Source organism: Medicago sativa, chromosome 8, assembly GCF_051527215.1.
Source record: "Medicago sativa cultivar Bolivia chromosome 8, Bolivia_mono, whole genome shotgun sequence".
NCBI classification, from domain to species: domain Eukaryota; kingdom Viridiplantae; phylum Streptophyta; class Magnoliopsida; order Fabales; family Fabaceae; genus Medicago; species Medicago sativa.
Genome location: NC_140756.1, coordinates 50,955,279 through 50,978,064, shown reverse-complemented (window position 1 = coordinate 50,978,064; position 22,786 = coordinate 50,955,279). Strand labels below are relative to the sequence as shown.

At 38.2% G+C, this 22,786-nt stretch overlaps 2 protein-coding genes, 1 non-coding gene and 1 pseudogene across 3 annotated transcripts; 1 reads left to right on the top strand and 3 right to left on the bottom strand.

The window, feature by feature from the left end:
• Positions 1 to 282: 282 nt before the first annotated feature.
• On the bottom strand, positions 283 to 924 carry LOC146899378 (uncharacterized). Its single transcript, XM_085736758.1, has one exon. It carries the CDS (start codon positions 922 to 924, stop codon positions 283 to 285), a length of 642 nt encoding a protein of 213 aa, XP_085592884.1.
• A 17-nt stretch (positions 925 to 941) lies between these two features.
• LOC146899377 (uncharacterized) lies at positions 942 to 1,715 on the bottom strand. The gene has a single exon (XM_085736756.1). The coding sequence runs from the start codon at positions 1,713 to 1,715 to the stop codon at positions 942 to 944; it is 774 nt and encodes a 257-aa protein (XP_085592882.1).
• A 501-nt stretch (positions 1,716 to 2,216) lies between these two features.
• LOC146899376 (protein FAR1-RELATED SEQUENCE 5-like) lies at positions 2,217 to 3,257 on the bottom strand (annotated as a pseudogene).
• Positions 3,258 to 17,092: 13,835 nt separating this feature from the next.
• LOC146899375 (small nucleolar RNA R71) lies at positions 17,093 to 17,199 on the top strand. The gene has a single exon (XR_015024334.1). It is a non-coding gene; the product is annotated as a small nucleolar RNA R71 (small nucleolar RNA).
• The last annotated feature ends 5,587 nt before the right edge of the window (positions 17,200 to 22,786 follow it).

Genomic DNA, 22,786 nt, shown 5'->3' with positions numbered 1-22,786 from the left:
TTAAACACACTTAATGACACGTAAACGATCCAAATTACAAATAATTAGAGACAAAGTAAGTAATGCAAGCAATAATTGGTGTGACATAACCGGCCACCAAAAAAAATAATTCATTTCATTTAATATATATATATATATATATATATATATATATATATATATATTAGTTACATATTGCCCACAATATACAAATTACATAACCGGCCACCAAAAAATATGTCGGGGTGTAATACCACCAAAAAATAGGACGAACACCAACCGACCTATAACTTTCCTAACCTATTATAACCTATCTAAGAGGTCTAGTGATATTCCTAAATTGCCGTCCTCTTCCATGTCCTCCGTCCATTCAAATTCTTGTTCCTTTTTTTGCGGGGTGGGAGTATCACCACAAACAATTGGATTGTGCTCATTTGTTGGTTTCTTTGGCGGCTTAGGCTCCTTAGACATGAGTTCATTGAAAGCGTTTTGTCTATCCAAAAATGCAAAATGCCAATTCTCCGCCTCACCAATCTTGTTGTTCATCCACTCCTTACAACTCGGTGGTAACGGACAACCTTCCTTCAAAATCACATGAAGATAGTGATCGGGAATTAAGCAAAGACACATGATGTTGGAATGTGGATTAAGTGGAGGAGCACTTCGGATTGGGAAAAATGTCTCACATACACCACCCGTCGTTTCGGACAAAGTCAATAGAACAACGGGTCTTTTGTAGCAAGAAGCAATAATGTGACCCATATCCGGAGTGGTCATCCACTTATCTGGAGGCGCAACACCAATTGTACGTTTAGGAGGGTATAAACCATTCAAGATTATGTTATAACGCTCCTCCGTGTCATATATCGGCATGTAGTCACTCTTATGATTTCTCAACTCTTGAATAAGTGCATGACGAATCAATACATGATCTTCCTCATCCATCCCCAAGTGCCTAGCTATCACCGGAATCCACGATGACCATCCCCTTTAACATTCACAATTTCTTCAACAAAAGGCCTCATGATATTTGGAATTTGTGAAATGTATAGGATATTCCAAAACGGTTTTGAAGTGGAGGATGAAGCTTGTGAGCGGGAGTAAGTGCCAAGGCGTGCACCTTTCCTCTTTGGAAGTGACCTCTTTGGTTGTGAAGGTTGACTATCTGGATTTTGAGAATCAATGGTCTCCCACCTAGAGGGGATTCGACCCGTTGATGACACTTTGAGTGTAGTCCTCTTCCTTTTAGGTGCTCCCTTGGTTACCACCTTTTTCAAAGGCGGAGACAAAAATGTGGTTTCCGGAAATGCAATTTGACGCATCATCTCTTTGATGTGGAGCTTCATATTGTAAGGGCTTTTCTTGAGAAGTTCTTGAATGCCATTCCACTCCTCCATCACGGAAAAGTCATCATCAATCTTCTCTCCTTGTACACACAACCTTTTCCAATGAGGGTATATATCATCCAAGACAAGAGCCAATTTTTGCTTGCTCTTCATGGCAATAATACACGCACAAGGTAACCCGTAGGATGTCATTTGAACACAACCACAATCTTCCTCACCAAATGCGAATGTCTTGGAGCATTTCAATTCATCATAGATAAATCTCAATGCTTTTCTAGAAACATAACCCTCCAATTCTTTCATCATCTTGATCTTTTTGTATTTGTGCTCAAACACCGTTTTGTTCCTCCCGAAACTACCTTGTATTTCACCAAATTGCACCGCCAACATCTTGTGGATTTCATCCCAACATGATGCCAAATCACCCACGCTACTCCTCAAATATTTTTCAAAACACCATGAGCGGATTCAACTATGTTGGTGGTTCTACACCCTAGATGCAAGACTTTATCCGTCCATGCCCTCACAAATTTCTCCTTAAGGTTCAAAACCGTTTCTTCGACATATTTAATGAATTCCGGAAATGGCATGCATACCTCTTTGAATTTCAACAAATTAATTGCATATGATTCCTTCGTGGGAGATTCAACCAACTCTCTCCAAGCATTCACCACTTTCTCAACAACATCGCTATTCTTCATCTTGTTCTTCTTCAATTCTTTCTTGTCTAGTTTTGTACCCTTAGGAGGCTTTGGCACCACTTTACAATCCGTGATGCACTTGGACCTTACATTCTTCCCAATATGAAAATAACAAAGCATGGTGTATGTCTCGGGAAAAGCCGTGCCAACGGCCTTCATCAAAGCACCATCCCTATCGGTGACAATCACCTTAGGCATGCTTGTCTTTTGAGTACAAGAGACCTTTCAACATTGTAAGTGCCCAAGCAAAGTTATCCTCTAGTTCAAAGTGAAGAAAGCCGAAACCAACGGAATACGTCATTCTTGTAGAGGTGCAACCAACTATCTCAAACAAAGGCATTCGGTAGTTGTTGGTTTTGTATGTAGAGTCCATGACCAAAACGGTCGGAAAGGTGTTGAGCAATTTAATTGACTCCGGATGAGCAAAAAAGATGTCTTCAAGAGTGGTTTCCTCACTATTGCATCTTGTGTAATAGACGTACTTATGCTCCACCAACTTCGAAATCAAGAATTGCAACTCCGTCATGTCACCTCTTTCCCCCTTGCGCCATCTTGTTCTCACATTGTACACTTGCTTGATTGTTGTCACACTTTCGTTGTTGTTTTCCTTCAAATTGGTGAGAATATTCCGAGGCACCGTCAAACTCTTTGTCATTTCAATAACTTTTTTCTTCTCCTCCGCACGAAGTCTACCCGCAATTAGGTGTCCTTGTAACTTTCCCACCTCCAAGTCATGGTTGTGCATTCCACAAAGCATTGCAAGCCACCAATCATTTGTATCTTTATCAAAGAAACCTTTCAACCTAAACGGACAATTACATTTCCTTGAGCCAATGCCTTCAAGGTTCAGTTTCTTCCTTGTCTTAGGTGGCTTGTATACCCCACTCCTTTCACATTGCATCGTCAAATACGGCCTTTTTATAATGGATTTATCTATACAAACACCAAATCCGGCCTTCACCCCTTGTCCGCGAACCCAAGTAAGTAACTCTTCTCGCTCTCTCCATCTTGCATTTGTTGTAAAAAATGAGGCGGTGTCACGAGCTTCACAAATAACACCGGTAGGTACCGCATTAGGTTCTTGAATTTTACCAATTCGAGCTTGAATTGGAATTTGGACTTTAAATGGTTTGAAATTAAAGCTTGGTTTGACATCGCCGGAACCTTCGCCGGAACCTTCTTTTTTGGCCGGTTTCGGTTCAACGCCATCATCCGCAACTTTGTCAACCATCTCCCTAAATATCTATTGAATAAAAAAAATTACAAAGGAAGAAAAAATAAATTACTTGCGGAACTAGCTAACCAAGAACAAAAGTGGCGCAAAAATTCAAAAAAACATGGCTGCACGGTGGCGTGACTTAAGTCACGCGGCACTAATGCACTTGCGCCGATTAACTCGCGCGTAAGCTAACATGCGCAAGTTAACTTGCGTACCATGCCCTACGAAAAACAGACGAACCAAGCGGGAAAACCAGCAAAATGAGATGAGTTTAGATGGTACAATACCTGATATTTGATGCTTGATGAGCGTAGAAACTTGCTTCCCGACGATTTGCAATGATTTGGGATGATGATTTAGACCCAAAAAATCGCACTTTTTGGGTTTTTGAAGGTGGAGGGAAAGAAAATGGTGGTTGGAGTTCGGACTGATGGGTTTTGTTCAAAAACGGGAACCGCGTGAGTTAACTTGCGCAGCGTGAGTTAACTTGCGCGGCGTGAGTTAACTTGCGCAAGGGCAAAATTGACATGGCTGCGGGGTGCGAGCAAAACGTGCCTTGGGTGGAGAGCAAAATTCATATTTTAAAATTAACCGATGTGGAACTAAGTTTTGTTCTTGTAAAGCAATATCTTCCCGTACTGTTACAAAGTTCAAAGTCCTTTTTCCCCAAAGAAAAATTTAAAGGGGCAATCTTCGTACATCTATTTTATGTTTTGTTAATTAAATATTTTTTATTTGTAACGTACCGATTATTATATTCGAACGTACCGCGAATCCAAACAGCGTACCGACTATGTATTCCCCCACGTATCTAATTCTTTTAAAAGTGGCGAACCGCATACCCGAAACCGTACCATGTACCGAGCGAATTGCGAACCGTGTAACTATGATTGCAATTTTACATCTAACTTACTCTTTGGCTACATGTAGTTTTCCAATACCTTTAACAGGATCATCCATTCCCGCTAGCTCTTTGATCTTTATTGAATGCTAGGGTTTACAAATGAAATAGCCACTAAATAGTGATATTAAATTGAAGCATTAAACAATAACAGGAAACAAACCTTAGCTCCAGTACAAAAAGCATCTTACTTTTAGATTCAGTTTTGTTGCCATACATCTTGCCAGCACTAGGATCTCTTTAGCCCGACATTTTTTATCGAAGGTGTGTCCGGTGTCCGATACATTCTGTATGACACCGACACATGTGATCACATTGAATTTGTTATATACTCAAATTATTATATGTGTCGACATGTCCGATGTATGTACATGTGTACATGCTTCTTAGACTGGGATCACCTCCAACTAAAGTCAACAAGCTTTTAAATCACATATCCAGCATAACCAAAGTGAACCTTGGAAGACATGCCTATAAAACAAAACTTGCCATAGCTAATCTATTAACATGTTCATTTTGGAATAATTTAAAAAACTAAACGGAACATGAGAAAGATATGCCTATAAAACAAACATTGTTCAAAAGGCCCACAACGTATATTTGTACGTAACATATGGGAAGATATGCCTATAAAACAACAAGAAGATCTATAATCTTTTCGTATATGAATGGTCATTGTTGTTGGAAATTACAATTGAATTTGTTTCTTTAATGCCCAATCGCTTGTGATTTTCAACAAGCATATTGACTAGATATCAAAATTTAGTTAAAATTATTCAAAAAATAATCTTTACAGATGTTAACACTAGTAGATTTCATTTTGGTAACTTAAAGTTTGATGACTTTATTTCTATATATATATATATATATATATATATATATATATATATATATATATATATATATATATATATATATTGTTGGAACAAAATGTGTTTAACAATGAACCTCAAAGAGTTTTGATGATAACAAGGTATTAAAAATTGTAAATTGGACTAGATAATATTTGTTCAAGTGTACGGGACCACAGTTAAAAAGTTACTTCATTAATTGGTTACGAATGAGCAAATAAAGAGCAAAAGAAAATGAAGCTTAGACGATTCCGAAGGCAATACGCTCTGAAAGTGGAAAGCGCTCCCGAAGTCAAGCTGCTCCCGAAGATAGTAAAAGCGCTCTGAAGAAATAGTGCTCCCGAAGAATAGTGCTCCCGAAGACAAGAGGTCCGAAGCCACATTATCGAAGCCGCATCACCGAAGCCGCATCATCGAAGCCGCACCATCGAAGCCGCAAGCTGCTTCATCGAAGCCGCATCATCGAAGCCGCCTCATCGAAGTCATTTCACCGAAGTGAAGATCAACCGGATTTGCGAGAAGATTCAAAGATTGAAGAATCTACATTGCAAAAGCCGTCTATTGGATTCGAAAACACAACGAAAATTAGTGGAACATTGCAACGGTCATTTCAAAGGTGTTTTAAGGCATGTGCTTGCAATTTGGACGAAAGCGTTGACATTGTACTATTGTACGAACCGTACAACCACCTTCTCCACTACTCTGTTTTGTGTCCACGCTACAAGACAAGAAAACGGCTTCGAATACGGCTTCGCTGCATAGATGTTCCTTTGGATAAGGAATGGATTTCAAAATGGTTCTTCATAGGACAACAACCAAATCGTGCAAAAGATCATTGATGAAAGATCAAGCTTCAAACAACGACTCTTTGGTGTGCGGGAAATTTCACAACGTCTCTTTCACACCTCTATATAAAGGAGTGAAGACTTAGAGTTTTGGTAATGCAAGAACGCTGAACGAAAGACTCATAACATTTTTACAAGTGCCAAACCTCTCGCTGAAATTGTTCTCGCATTCACTTAGAATTTACGTGTCTCAAAGTCATATCTTAGAAATTCTTAAGTCCATTGAGTCCGTATCTGATTTATATTGTGAGCACCTCGATTGTATATCAAGTGTTCAACCTTAAACAATTTTCTGTGTAATTTTGTTTAGTTAAGAAGTCTCTTGCGGTTGTGCTTGAGCGGGAAGTCTCTTGATTGTGTTCTTGAGCAAAGGAAGTCTCTTGCTTGTGTGCTTGAGCAATTGTAATCGATATTACTCTTAGTGAAATCTCCTTGGAAGTGCAAGGGGGACCGGACTACTTCCGGATTGTGGAAGGAACCAAGATAATTGTTTTGTGTCGTTCTTCTTCTCTCTCTCTGTTTTATTCCGCTGCATTTAGATTCGATCATCACTTCGAAGTTGTCTCACTCGGCTTCGATCGGTGTGTTCAGCTTTTAGGAGAAACGAAGAATTTTTCAAAACACAATTCAACCCCCTTCTTGTGTTTTTCTCACCTTCATATATATATATATATATATATATATATATATATATATATATATATATATATTTATTTATTTATTTTAAGAATAAAAGATGAATTATATTAACACTAATAAGGTGGTCTCTATTGAAAACGTGTCTTTGGATGCCGCTAGCATATTTTGTTTGTTTTAAGTTTGAATAAGTCAAATCAAAATATCTATTATTTTGTTTTAGTGGACAAGTTAGTTTCACTTAGTAAGTAGTGGTGCTACAATTAAGGAGCATTTTATTCATTCGGTTATTTTTCTTTTGATCTGTAATATAACATCAGTTTCTCATTTTAATAAAATTAGTTTTCGCAGGCCATATTCTCTCTCGTTACGTTCTATTCTTTCATATTCCTTCGTTATTCAAAACTAGAAAACTACAATTGGTATCTAGAGCTCTCTTCTTGAGGGACCTGTGAAATGGATGATGAGTCAATTTTTTCAAAAGTTGCCCCTCCTCTCTTTGATGGGAACAACTATGAACTTTGGGCGGTAAAAATGGAGGCCTGCCTAGAAGCTTTGGATGTTTGGGAAGCCATAGAAGAGGATTATGAAGTTCCTCCACTGCCGGATAATCCAACTATGGCTCGGTTGAAATATCACAAGGAGAAAAAAACTAAGAAGGCGAAAGCAAAATCTTGTCTCTTTCTGGTGTTTCGAAAAAGTTTTCATTAGAATCATGACCCTCAAAACACCAAAAGCAATATGGGACTATTTGAAGGAAGAATATGCAGGTGATGAAAGAATTCGAAGCATGCAAGTGTTGAATACGATGAGAGAGTTTGAGTTGCGAGAAAATGAAAGAGTACCGAGACAATCAAAGAATACTCGGACAAATTGTTGTCTATTGCAAACAAGGTTAGATTACTTGACACTTTGGATTTGCCGATTCCGGAATTGTAGAAAATTTTTTGGTTACGGTGCCGGAAAGATATGAGGCATCTCTTGCCTCGTTTAGAGAACACAAAGGATCTTAGTAAGATTACTTTGGCGAAGTCATACATGCCTTGCAAGCCCAAGAACAACGAAGACTTATGAGACAAGATCGTATGGTTGAAGGTGCTTTAGCAGCCAAGAGCCAACAATCAAACTCTTTGAAGAATCATCCGGCAAGTAGTGAAAATGCCGCAAATAATTACGGCAAAGGAAAGGGTAAGAAGAAAAGTTACCCACCTTGTGAACCTTTGCGGAAAAATGGGTCACCCACCATTTAAATGTTGGAGAAGGCCGGATGCAAAGTGCAGCAAGTGCAATGAAATGGGTCATGAAGATGTGATTTGTAAAGCAAAAATCCAACAAGTTGCGGTTGAATCGAGAAAATGTCCGGCAAAGAGGAGGAAGACTATCTCTTTGTTGCAACATGTTTTTCCGGCAAGCGGTTCAAGTGAATCTGGCCGATTGATAGTGGATGCACTAATCACATGAACTATGATAAAACTTTGTTCAAGAAACCGGAGGACTCCGAAATCAAATGGGTCGAATTGGAAATGGTGAACATATTCCAGTTAAAGGCAAGGGAACAGTAGCTATAACAAGCTACTCGGTACGAAAATCTCACTGATGTTCTATATGTGCCCGAAATTAATCAAAACTTGCTTAGTGTTGGACAACTACTTGAAAAAGGGTTCAAAGTTATTTTTGAAGATAAGAATTGTATAATTAAGGACCCAACAGGCCAAGAAATGTTCAAAGTCAAAATGAAGAGCAAGAGTTTCTCATTTGAGCTAATGAAGGAGGAGCAATTTGCTTTTCCGGTCACAATTAGCACAACCGATCTTTGGCACAAACGGCTAGGACATTTCCATCAATTGGGAATGGAATACATGCTGAAAAATAAATTAGTTCGTGTAATTCCATCTTTAACGTAAAATCTAGCTGAATGTGAAGCTTGTCAATTCGGGAAGCAAACAAAGAAGCCATTTCCTACAAGTACTGGAAGGCGAGCCGAAGCTCCAACTTATTCACACCGATCTTTGTGGACCACAAAGAACTCCATCACTAAATGGAAGTCTTTATTATATTGCTTTTATTGACGACTTAACCAAAATGTGTTGGATTTATTTTCTTAGATACAAATCGAAGTAGGCCGCCGTGTTTTGGAAATTCAAAGCTCATGTTGAAAATCAAAGCAATTGCCGTATTCAAATTACGAGGTCGGATAATGGAAAAGAGTATGTATCAAATCAGTTTCAACAATTTTGTGATGAAGCGAGGGATCGAACATCAATTGATCGCTCCTTACACTCCTCAACAAAATGGAGTGAGTGAAAGGAAAAATAGATCAATTATGGAGATGGCTAGGTGTATGCTTCATCAAAAGGAATTGCCAAAGAAATTATGGGCTGAAGTTGTAAGTACCGCCGTTTTCATTCAAAATAGACTCCCTACACGAGCTTTGCAAAATCAAACTCCATTTGAGGCCCGGTTTGGATTTAAACCTTCTCTGGATTTTTAGAGTATTTGGTTGCTTATGCTACTCACATGTACCTCGGATTAAGCGTGACAAGCTTGACAAAAGGGCTGAACCCGGAATATTTATTGGCTACAACACGGTCTTTAAAGCTTATAAAATTTTTCAACCTCAAAGTGGAAAATTGTTGGTAAGTAGAGATGTGCACTTCATGGAAGATGAAAAGTGGTCTTTGGAATGGTCCAAGTAAGAATCATAATGTTGTATTGGACCTTGAAGAAACAGTAGATGATCCACCAATTCGAGGCACAAGACTAGTCTCTGACATCTATCAAAGAAGCAATGTAGTAGTGTGCAACATAGCCGTATTTGAACCGGCTAGTTTTGAAGAAGGCTGTTAAGGAGGCGAAATGGTTAGCTGCGATGGAAGAGGAGCTCTCGATGATCGAGAAAAACCAAACATGGGAGTTGGTTCCAAGACCTCATGATAGAAAGGTCATTGGAGTGAAATGGGTTTTTAGAACAAAATTCAACCTCGATGGCTCTATAAACAAGCACAAAGCAAGGCTTGTTGTGAAGGGTTATTCTCAAATATTTGGAATTGATTATTACCGATACTTTTGCTCCGGTAGCAAGACATGACACAATCAGACTACTACTTGCCGTAACACCCTATTTCTAATAAGCGGTAAAACGTGCGAATATTCAAACATATTCTAGAAATAGATGCTACGTCTTCGAATTAAACCACAAAAATACATGCATAAAGATCATGTTACATAACATAGCAACGGAACATACATATCATTCATAAAACATCTCCGGATCTCAACAAAAATACAATTGTATTCTCCAATTCTCAAATAACAGATAACATCTCAACTCCATAATACATAGTCCAAAATAAAAACCAACATGCAAGATTACCCTAGATCAGAGCCCTAATCTAGACACTTGCATAAAAAGAGGAACTCCACTCCTCGGCATCATCAAGCAAACAACTAAGCATCCCGCACTCCATCTACCCGTCCATACGAAAGGTAGGTGGTAAACCACCGAGGGTTAGCATTACATCATCATAATCCATAAAAAAAAGGTTTAATATGAACATTGGAAATGAAAGAATATATTCAAGAATAACAAATCAAACATGTATTCACAAGCATGCACAACCTACATATAATTCATCACTATCATTCAAAGTTCACATTAACGAATATATCATACACATATCACAACCTCACCTTGTCAATCAACAATTAACAATACAATCCACAATTACAATTAGCAAAAATCAACCATCAATTACATCTCAATGCAATTCAATCCACCAACAGTTTATGCAATGTCTCTAGACTCATCTAGATGCATGTGGTACCAAAACACCTCAAGGTCGTCACCTTCGATGCAACAAAAACATCGTAATCACCTCCATTGGATATAAAATCCACCACCATCAGTCATGTATGCATGAACATATGACTCAACTACAAATGCATATGTTCACACAAACAATAATCACCTCACCATCACCAATACTTGTATATATGCAATCAATAATAATTCACCACCACATATCATATATACAATCACCAACAACATTCACGACACAAACAACATATAGTTGCCACAATTCCACATAGTCCATATAAAGGAACAAATACAACATATGATCACAAACATCATATTCACCACTCAACAACCATTCATACATTATCTCATAATCATATTAACCTATTCATAACAAATTGATAAGTTATTGACTTTCAAAAATCATTTTCAATCAAGTTCGTCTCTCAAAGTCACAACATAAGATAATTAGAGGTTATGAACCAAAACCAATCCTACAAGCTCAATTGCCTATGCCATGCACCCTCACAAGTTACTTATACATGCAGTAGATGTTACATAAGCATTTCATCAGCCACACATGGAGAATTACCAAAAATTCCTAAGTTCGTCTCACTTGACCATTTTTCACAAAATTACCATTTTCAAAGAAAAACAAGTAGGTTCACTACATCACGGTTTAACCGCCTTAGCTGAACTCATAAAAACCAAGTTCCAAGGATTAAAAACATTCCACAAGGATTGGGTCGACTTAGGACTAGTTATGAGGGATTTTTCGACAAAACTTTTCAAGAGTATTTTCCCCATAACTTGAAAACCAAGAATCATATTCAAGTCAAACCAACGCCTTTGGAAAGATAAAAATATTATCTACAACTTTCATGTTTGTACCAAAAACCAGTTCAAAACAAAAACGAGGGAAAAGACACGAAAACACCAAAACAGGGAGCACCGACTCGTGTAGCTCGCAATTGCGAGTAGGTCCGCTCGCCATTGCGAGTGCTCGCAATTGCGAGTAAGCTTTACTCGCCATTGCGAGCTATGACAGTTCAGTCTCGGGAAAAACTTCATTTTCACCCCAAAACCCCAATTTTGACTTCCCAAAGCTCAAATTTGATCCCAAAGTTTGTTTAAACATTTCTAAACATGAAAAGACACTCAATTCCATATAAAATTTGCCCCAAAACATCCCCTTGACAAAATTCCTCATTTGACCCATTTTCATCAAACTTCAACAAAACAACACAAAGTCATAGAAAACTCTCCAATTATGATTACCCAATGTTTTAATCATCAACAACAACATCTCTTAACAACAACGGCAACTAAACATCATGAATTCATCAACAATTCATCACAACAACACTTTATATCATCATTTTTGGACAAAAATGCAAAGCATACATATAACCACAACTTAAGCATGTAATTTCATCATCAACAACTTAATTAACATTTAATTTTCATACTCGAACATTGCATCAAAACATGAACACGAATTATTCTACTCACTCATGTTCATCGTAAACATGGGGGAAGAAGAGAGAAAATAACGGTAAAGTAAAATTGCAAGAAAGAAAATAAAAGACTTTTATTGATAATTAAAATATTCTAAGCAAAAGTAAGGGTGAATGTTTATGGTGGAGAGCCACTCTATTTATAGCTTTACAATCGACTTAGAAACTAAGCAACTAAAAGGACAAAACGATAAAAGGCAACGGGGTAACTTGGGCCGAAGAAAAAGCGACAAAAGAGGTTTCGGGACGGGCACGGCCGTGCCACATGTTGGCACGGGCCGTGCCAAGCTTCGACTTGGTGGGATTATATTTTTGTCCCGTATCTTCGTATTTTCGCACTTGTATTTACTCAGTCCTCTTTCTTTTGCTCCAAGACACCTTCCACCATATATTCGTTCCTAAAATAAAATAAAAAGCAATTTAAAGTAAAATATTCTAAAAGGAAATAAAATGCAATAAAATTAAATCAAATCTTAAATAAAACTAAACTAAATAATGCAGTAAAATAGACTATTTTATGACTCATCAAACTCCCCCACACTTGAACCTTTGCTTGTCCTCAAGCAAAAGGCAATAGACATAGCGGCAACAAAAGATTAATCATGGCAATATTAAGAACACATGTCTCAAAAGAAAGGTTTTGCTTCAAGTACACTAATTACAATTTCAAATATTTCTCATGAACCTATTCTACCCAACATCAAGTCTCAAGTGAGTGTGTGTGTGCAGTCCAACCCTTTTCTTGCTCCCGTATAAGACGGATATTATGAGGAATAGGTTCTATCCTTAGTGCTAAAGTAACCGAGAAAAGTCCTTTCTTCATTTCATATAAGAGTGATGGGAATTTAAGTTAAAATTAAATTAGATTAACAATTAAGCACAAGGGGCTGCAGATGCTTAGGGGCTATCTATCCTCGTAGGAAGTCTTCTCGGATGTAATTGTCCTTTCCCCCTAGATTCAAAATCACCCTAAGCAGTGCTGCAAAATTATTATTTGTTTCATCTCCGCGTAGGAAGTCTTTTTGGATGTAATTGTCCTTTCCCCCTAGCATTGATGAATTTGTTTCACTTTAGGTTCAAATTAGGGAGTCACCACCACAATTAGGAAGTTAGGGATTGTCCTTTCCCCCACATGTTGGTGCCATTCTCCCGCCCCATTATAACTTTATCAATTAAGCATATAACAATTAAGAACATTTGATTAATTTCCCACACAAACTTATACTACTTTTACTCTTAAGACTTTTAAGGGTCTAAGTTAACACTAAAGATAGAACGTGTTCCTTAAAATACATATTCATACACTTGCTCAAAGATTGCAACCGGGTGCTTTTCTCATTGGATAATTTTCACAATAAAACAAGACATGGGTATAGCAAGAACACAAGAAACACAAGAAACTACTTTTATGTACAAGAAACAACCTTTAAAGAAGAGACAAAACAAAAAAAAATTATGCCAAATTTTACATTAAAAACAAGCTACTAGTCATGCCTCTTGCTATAAAAACGAAACAAAAAGAATAAAGTTCAAGGGAGTTTGGAAACACTACGACTCTAGGCACTTTATTAGCCCCCCCCCCCACACTTAGGGGAAGCATTGTCCTCAATGATTCAAAAGAAAAGAAATTAAAAGAGAAGAAGAAGTAGGAGAAGAAGAATTAGGGAGAGAAGAATAAGAAGAAGGGAAGAGAGGAAGAGGAAAACTCACATGTTCTTATTGAGGTCCATATGGAGGACCTTGAAGTTGGAGGTGTTGCATCATCCGACGGAGCATCTCATTATTTTCATCATTGACATGGTTGCCCCTTTGAACTTCATTGCGAAGGCCGAAGATTTCAACACCTTGCCTTTGTTGCTCGGTGCTCATCCTCTCGATTTCATTGTGAATCCATGTCCATCTTTGATCCTCATTAAGCACACCGGCATCATGGCCATGGTATTCTTCCTCATGGAGCAAGTTAGCACCTTCTCCTTCGTCATGTTGCTCATGTACTGTTCATTATCAACATATACAACCAATTTTCCTCCACCTCGGTGTTAGTCCGAGATGGGTTAGGAAGCAAAAATATAATAGGCACATTGAGTTTAAGGGCATATTGCATGGGTGGATGATGTGTAATGAATTTCATAGAGATTAGTGTCTCTATGTTAAGCTTTGTTGCCCCGAATTTCATTTATCCCTTCCTCCTCGCTCACTCCAAACTTCCTAGCAATGAATGTGATAAGACCCCCCACTACTATGTCGGCTACAAGATTAGGCTTAGTTCCTATTGAGGCAAGGTAGTCAAGCATGTAAAAACAAGTATTCACGGGATTATTATGAAGCATAGCCCAAAGCATAAAGAGTTCATCTGTCCTACATGTTCCTACTTCCTTCCTACCCCAAATGGTACAATCCATTACCCTTTGAAGGTACCTAAGAACTAGGTTGTGGATGTTACTAGCCTTGTTGGAACGTAAAACATATTGATTTAAACCGGTGATGCGTTTCCAAAAGCTAGCAGGGTCATAGTCTTCCGCTTTAAAGCTTGATTCCAAGAGTCATGGATGAACCCCGCATTTGCGAAGCCCATTTCATTACAAAAGTTTTCAAGGGACATCTCGTAATCAATATTCAAAAGCCGGAAGGAGACTCTATGATCGGGGTCATCTAAATTCAACTTATCTTTTTGAATTGGATAGAACTTAAAAACTCATAAGTGAAATTTTCATACCCCCTCATAGGACTAAGCATCTCACCCCATCCTAATCTATTCAGCAATTCAAAAGCATTGTCCCTAATCCCTAAGGTATTCATAGTATGGGAATGAGGGTACCTACAAGGATGCAAAGGTTTAGTGATAAGAATTTTGTACCTTTCTTTTTGGTTGTTATCCTTGAAGGTGATACCATGATTCTTTGCCGGTGCCCTTTTCTTTTGTGGAGGCCCTCCGGAGGAGCTTGCTGGTTCCTTACCACTTCTCCTTGAAGCCATTTGACCTTTAACCTTGGTTTGAATTGAAGGTTGGGGAAGGTTTAGGGTTTGGGAAGAATTTTTGTGAAAAAGGATGGTTGTGGGTTGGGGTTGATGTAAAAGTGAGATTTTTGGGTTTGGATGTGGAGATTGGTTAATATTTTATGGTTTTAGTGGTTAGGTTTTATGGACATAAGGGTTTGGTGAATTATAGGTTTAGATGGAGGGAAGTTGTTTTTGATTGGTGGTTTGTGTTTAGAATGAAGTTTGTGATTGATTGGTGAAAGAATTGAGTGATTTGGTGATGATTTGATGAAGATGTGAAAGTTTGAGGTTTGATGGTTATGGAGGTTTAGAAGAGGAAAGAGGATTGTGGTTTGTGAATGAGGAAGAAGGAAGAAAAATTTTGTGTTATAAGGTGTGTAGAGGTCGGGCACGGCCGTGCCAACCTTGGCACGGGCCGTGCCAACATTCGACTTTGGCCTTCAAATTTTGTTCACAAACCATGGCACGGCCGTGCCATCCTCGGCACGGGCGGTGCCAACCTTCCGGTGAGAGGGACTTCAAAAATTTTCAATTTCTTGATTTTCTTCGAATCACACTTGGACAATTACCTACAAAACAACTTAAAACAAAGAAAAACAAAACAAAAGCGATTAAATGCGTGGGTTGCCTCCCACGAAGCGCTCTTTTAGTGTCATTAGCTTGACGGTTAGAAAGGGTCCTTAGAATGGATCAAAGATATCATATTGTGTAGATGACGCTACAAAACGTTCTTTCACAACATGATCGTTAAGCATGCAACAAGAGTAAAGGGCGGGACCTTTCATAACGTTTTCCAACTCAAATCCTACCATCTTATCACTCACTTGAAAAACTATCCTACCGTTCTTGACATCTATAAGAGCTCCCGCGGTTGAGAGGAGAAGGTCTACCTAGGATTATCGGGACGTCTTCGTCCTCGGTAATGTCAACGACTACAAAATCAGTTGGGATGTATATCCCTTCTATCTTAACAGTATGTCCTCGACAAATCCTACAAGTTTCATGGTAGAACGATCAGCTAGCTTCAATTCTATTTCGGTAGGTTTTAATTCTCCTATCCCTATCCTTTTAAGAAGAGACAAAGGCAGCAAACTAACACTAGCTCCTAAGTCACATAAGGCTTTGTTTATGGTTTCATTCCCAATTTCACATGGTATGGCAAAGCTACCTGGATCTCTAAGCTTAGGGGGTGCCTCTTGAATGATTGCACTAGTGTCCTTGGCCAAAGCCGTTGTCTCACTATGCTCTATAGCCCTTTTCTTTGAAAAAATTTCCTTTAAAAACTTGGCATATAGAGGCATCCTAGACAAAGCCTCTGCAAAAGGAAGTTTAATGCAAATCTTACTAAGTATGTTAACAAATTTTTCAAACTTACCCTCTAGTTTAAGCTTATCAAGATTTAGTGGGGATGGAGTTTTGTTTTCTTCAAGCGGTTTTACCTCTTCTATCACAATTGTATCACCTAAAGGCTTGACATTTTCTTTCCCAATGTTTTTAACCTTAGCAAAAGTTTCGCCTAACTTACTACCCCCAAAAGATATGACATTAACTTGGGCTTTGGGATTGGCTTCGGTTTGACCAGGAAAGACTCCCGGTGTTTGGGAAGAAGTAGCCACTTGTTGGGCTATTTGGGCGATTTGAGTTTCAAGCATTTTAGAGTGAGTAGCAATAGAATCAACCTTGGTATTGAGCTTGGAAAGAGAATCATTCGAAATCTGGTTTGGTTTTTGAGTTCTTGAAGTTGTTTGTTTTGGTTGGCAATAGAGTTTTCCAACAAAATTTCCAAATTGGATTTCTTAGTGAATCTTTGGTTGTTTGCATAACCGGGTGGTGCTACTTGTCCATAGGGATTTTGGTTTTTATAAAATTTTTGATTTTGTCTCATCCCTTGGTTGTATTGAGCATAATTCATTTGCTCAACACCGTTAATAGCACTACCTAGTTGGCAATCAACACCAAGCATGACCAGTTATACCACAAATTTCACAAGAAGAAGTAGAAGCAGAATTGATAGCACTAACATTGAGTTTTTCAAGTTTTTTAGTTAGTGTATCAATTTTAGAAGCAAGGTGATCATAGTTAGGGACTTCGTACATACCTGCCTCCTTTTTGGAGGATGAAGAACTAGTGATGGCTCTCTCGTCGGTCCATTTGTAATGATTTTGAGCCATGTCTTCAATCAAGGCATACGCCTCCGTGTAGTTCTTGTTCATAAGTGCTCCACCTGCAGCCGCATCAACAGACATCTTAGTGGTATAAGACAAGCCATTATAAAAAGTGTGGACTATAAGCCACTTCTCTAGGCCATAGTGGGGACAAAGTCTTAGCATTTCTTTGAAACGCTCCCACGCCTCATAGAGAGATTCCCCATATTTTTGGTTGAACCGTGTGATTTGGTCTCTAAGTTTAGCGGTTTTAGATGGTGGAAAGAATCGGGCAAGGAATGCTTGCCTCATCGATCCCATGAAGTAATGGAACCGACTTCGAGGGAATGGAACCAAGCACTAGCTCTATCCCTTAAGGAAAAGGGAAAGAGATGAAGTTTTACGGCCTCTTGGTTTTCCTTCATGGTTCCACTAATTCGAAGAAAAACAAATATGTGAAGATTGGGATCCTCGGTGGGGGATCCCGAGAATTGGTTTTGCTGCACCAAGTTAAGTAGGGCGAGCTTAATTTTAAAGTTGTCATCCTCAACCGTTGGGTACACAATAACAGCTTGTGGCTCAGCCGTAGACGGCGTTGCATACTCTTTGAGAGTGCGATTGGCCATGGCGGTGTTATTTTGTGCTTCTCTCTTTCGTTTATGCAAATACCTTTCGATCTCGTTGATTATTACAACTCGATTTTTGGTTTTTCGCATAAAAAATTGAGAACCCAAGAAGTTAACGATAAAAAGTTAAAAATAAAAAGAAAAAAGAAAAGAGAAAGAAGAAGAGAGAATTCTAATCACTAAGAAAAAGTTAATCAAATTAGTTAACTCCCCGGCAACGGCGCCAAAAACTTGATAGGGCCAAACCGCAAGTGCACGGCCTATCGAAGTAATAGTAGTAAGAAAGAGTATCGTTCCGCTAGGGAGTTGTTCAACTTAATTAACTTTTTAAAGAATGATTAGAGGAGATAAAGTTTAGTAAAAAGGAGGTTTGATTGCTGAAAGTAATTAATAATAATAATAAAAAGCCTTTGGATTATTAGTTTGTCATAATAACAAACCCTTCACTAGACAAGACTTAAACATCTAATTCCATGGTTTAAACCTTAATTTTTAAAGACCGGATTCCTTTAGCCCTCACCTCTAGTAACCAAGCCTATTTCGCCGACTTGATTACTAGAAGATGCATATAGGATTGAAACTACTTGTGTCTCAATAATTGCAAAGACTATTTCACTGTTTTGCAATTATTGTCTAGATTCACTTGTTCCAACATCAAAACTCCGCTCTCGCTTTATGAATTGATGTTTGGGATGATGGATTAACGATTATCAAACCCTCCGCTTTCGCTTCCACAGTTTAATAATTGTTAATCCACGTTAAGGCGGTGAATCTAGATTAGAAATTAGGGTTACATAAAATTAGGGTTTAAGCTTGGTTTGTTTAGGATTATGTCATTAGACTTCCCAACAATCCCAAGACGAAAAAGTCTACTCACTCATGTTCATCGTAGACATGGGGGAAGAAGAGAGAAAATAACAAGAAGTAAAATTGCAAGAAAGAAAATAAAAGACTTTTATTGATAATTAAAATATTCTAAGCAAAAGTAAGGGTGAATGTTTATGGTGGAGAGCCACTCTATTTATAGCTTTACAATCGACTTAGAAACTAAGCAACTAAAAGGACAAAACAAGAAAGCCGCAACAGGGGTAACTTGGGCCCGAAGAAAAAGCAACAAAAGAGGTTTACGGGACGGGCACGGTCGTGCCACATGTTGGCACGGGCTGTGCCAAGCTTCGACTTGGTGGGATTATATTTTTGTCCCGTATCTTCGTATTTTCGCACCGTATTTGCTCCAGTCCTCTTTCTTTTGCTCCAAGACACCTTCCACCATATATTCGTTCCTAAAATAAAATAAAAAGCAATTTAAAGTAAAATATTCTAAAAGGAAATAAAATGCAATAAAATTAAATCAAATCTTAAATAAAACTAAACTAAATAATGCAAGAAAATAGACTATTCTATGACTCATCACGTGGCAAGGAGATCGTTTTGGTTAAAGTGATTTGGGTTGGACCAACCGGTGAGAGTGCCACTTGGGAATCGGAGAGTAGGATTAAGGTTTCGTATCCGGAGTTGTTTCCTTCAGGTAATTTTCGAGGGCGAAAATTCTTTTTAGTGGGAGAGAGTTGTAACGGCTCGATTTTTCGCTAGATTTATTTTATTATTTATTTATGTGTGTTATATGTGATTAATTGCCTCTGTGTGTATTTTTGGTTGGAAATTGTAGAATTCGGTGTTAGAAGGGTATTTTAGTCATTTTGGACTCAGGGCTATTTTGGTCATTTTGAGAGTAAGGGTAATTTAGTAATTTTGCTGAGAATTATTTTTAGTGCTTAGTGAGAGCTAGAATTATTTTACTAAGTGCTAGAGAGTTGTAGTGAATTGTTTTATTACCGGTAGGTGACCGTTAGTATTACATTTTACCGTTAAGTAGGTAGTAACATTTTGGGTTAGAATAGAAATGGGTTAGGCCCATTAAGGCATTGTAAGTTGAGCCCAATTAGGTGGAACCTATATAAACTCTAGTTGGTAGAGAAAATAGGGTTTTACCAACATTTTCACAATTGAGAAGAGATAGAGATAGAGAGAAGACAAGGGTTGAAGAGGAAGACCTAGAGAGGGCTAGAGGGAGCTAGAGATTCAAGCTTGGGGAGCTAAAGTGAAGCCTTAGTTGGTGATTGTGAAGAATTAAGGTAAGGGGGTTAGACTTTAATCATAATCTAATAGTTTAATTTCTACCCTAATTCTTTGCATAATTGTGGTTAAGTTGTTAATTTGATTTTAGATGTAGAAATTCGTGCTTAATTTTGATAACATGATTATGTACATGAATTGAATGGTAATTGTGTTGTTGTTGTTGAATTTGTATGCCAAAATGGGTTTATATGTATATGACATGTTCTTGAGTGAAATTGAGGATGAATGATGTTGTGGTTGTTGATTTGTGGATAGATTCATGATCATATGATGTTGTTGTTGTTAGATGTGTTGTTGTTGAATTGATACATTGGGTATCATGATTTGATGAATTGGTGATGAGAATTTTTGTTGTTGTTAAAAGTTGTAAAAGTTTGGTGAATTGATGAATTTTGATGAATTGAAGCCGTGATTGCAAGTTGTATGCATGTTTAAGTGTTTTGAAGTATACATGACCTATAAACATCTTTGGGATTAAGTTTTGGGGTTTGGAATGATCAAAATTGGGATTTTGGGGTGAAAAGGGGTTGGAACCTGAAAGGTGCAATTCTGGGCAGATGAAGCTTCGCTTAAGCAAGCTCCAAGCGAGCAAGCCCGGTGCTTCTCGGAACTTGTTCGCTTAAGCGAGAAAGGCTTCGCTTAAGAGAGCCGCACCCGGTTCAGCCACATTTGATTTTTCGTTTCGTGCACTTGGGGACCAATCCGGGATTTCTAAAATGTTTCTTTTGACTTGTTTAACCACTGTTTGTACACTTGATCCTACCGTAACTTCATTTGAATCAAATTGGACTTGGATTTGTGAAATTCACTTAACTTTTGAAAATCGGTCCAAAAAGTCGATTTTTTCCGAAAACTCGTTTTCTCCGGGAATTGAAGTAGAATTAAGGTTGTATAATGTTTATATGATTTCTAAAAATGGTTGTGATTGGTTTCATCAAGTCTTAACATGTTTTGCTTTGAAAATTGCATTCTTTTGTAAAAATGATAAAGTGAGACGGACTTTGCGATTTTCATGATTTCGTCGTGTTTAGCCGGTGAAACGCCAAAGTATACCCTACTGTACTTATATGTAGCCTAGGGGAATACTTAGTTGAGGCATTGGATCTTGTTTGTTTTGTTTTGGTTCGATACTTCAATTATTTTGAAAATGGGATACCGATAGACGAACTTGTTGAAAATAATTCTTTAAACCAATTGCACTACAAATCTTTCATGAATGGTTTTATATGATTAATTGATGATATGTGGATGATTGTGGACGATTGAATATGTTGTTTATCATAATATGATGTGTTGTTCCATTTTACTTGGTTTATGAAGAATATATGGAATTGCTTCGATATTTAATAAAGTTGAATGTTGATGATAGTCATTGAATATAGCCGTTGAATTGTTGTGAACATATGTATAATGGATTGAGTCATACGTTCATTCATCATATGTCGTGTCGGATGTTATATCCATATTGCCGTTGACTATAGCCGTTGATAATGATGTTATTGTTGCATCATGGGTGACGACCTTGAGGAGATTTGGTACCACATGCATATATGTGTCCGATTAGGCGCATATCATTATAGCATGAGTCTTGAATGTTGCATTTAATGATGAATGTGATGAAGTTGTGGTTGATGTATGTGTGATGAATACATGTATTTGTGTCATTCGTAAATGTTATGTGAATGAATATGTGGAGGTTAATTATTCATGTTATTAAGTGAAGAATTGAAATGATATATATATATATATATATATATATATATATATATATATGTCTAGTTGATGGTATTGATTATGATTAATGTAATGCTAACCTCCGGTGGTTTTGACCGCCTACCTGTCTATATGGATGGGTAGACGCCGTGCGGGAGTAGTTGCTTTTCGTGAGTGCTTGGATGGTGGGAGTTGTTTCGTTGTCGGTTGTCGAGTCTAGATCTTAGGCTCTAATTAGGTGTCTCGTTGTTTTGGATTTTATGTATTGACCACCGTTGAGGAGTTATCCATTGTCGGATTTTTGGAGATTCACTTATGACCTATGTTGTTTTATGACATGTAAATTGTGGCGTTGTATGATTTGTATTCCGCCGTGACTCTTGAGAATTTTATATGCATGTCCGTTGGATTTTGTTTAGACGTAGCGTCTAATTCTTGAATATTTGCTATATTCGCGTGTTTTATCGCTTTAATAGAATTAGGTCGTTACAACTTCAAGCCGCAGCCTTGGCAAGGCTTCAAGAAGATAAACTCATAGATGCTAAAAGAGCCCGTAAACCTCGTTTTTCCAACACACCTATACAAGCCACACCTCTCAACTCAATCCCTCCACTCCTTCCATCAAAACTACCACCATTCTTCCGGCCCCACCTAAAACTTCCCTCAAACGACTCACACCGACGGAAATGGCAGCCCGCCGCAAAAAGGCTTATGTTACAACTATGATGAAAGATTCGGCCCCAACCATAGATGCAAGGCAAGGTTTTTCCCCTTCGTAGTCGAAGATGACAAGGATTCTAGCATTGAGGAACACATAACATGAGTAGAGGACCCCTCTCCCTTATAGCTTCGCCTTCTCCCGATCCGTCACAACCAGCTCCGATAAGCCTCAATACGTTGTCGTGGAACTTGGCTCCCGAAAGGAGACGGGTCAATGGGTCAATCAAGGGAAAGGAAGCCATAATCCTTATTGATGGCGCCATTACCCATAATTTTGTCCAAAGACAAAATGGTATGATTCCTTAATTTCCAAGCCCAACCTACTAAGCATCTAAGTGTTCTGGTCGGTGATGGAAACCGGCTACCTTGTAATCAAGTATGCGAGAGAGGTACCGCATTGATTCGGGGTCACTCCTTCATAGTGGACCTTTATGTCATGGCCCTTGGTGGCGCCGATGTGGTATTTGGTGTCGAATGGCTTAAGCAATCGGGTACGGTAGTGACCGATTACAATCGGCTTACAATGAAGTTTATGAAGGATAATCAAATGGTAATCCTACAGGGTTGTACCGGGTCAGGCCCAACCGAAGTCTCTCATCACCACATCAAGAGACTTCTCTCTACAGAGAGAGCAATGCGGCGTGCTTCCACCT

Bases quoted from the DNA above. Each gene is read 5' to 3' on its own strand.
- LOC146899377 (XM_085736756.1), bottom strand. From the start codon at position 1,715: ATGTTGGCGGTGCAATTTGGTGAAATACAAGGTAGTTTCGGGAGGAAC.
- LOC146899378 (XM_085736758.1), bottom strand. From the start codon at position 924: ATGGATGAGGAAGATCATGTATTGATTCGTCATGCACTTATTCAAGAG.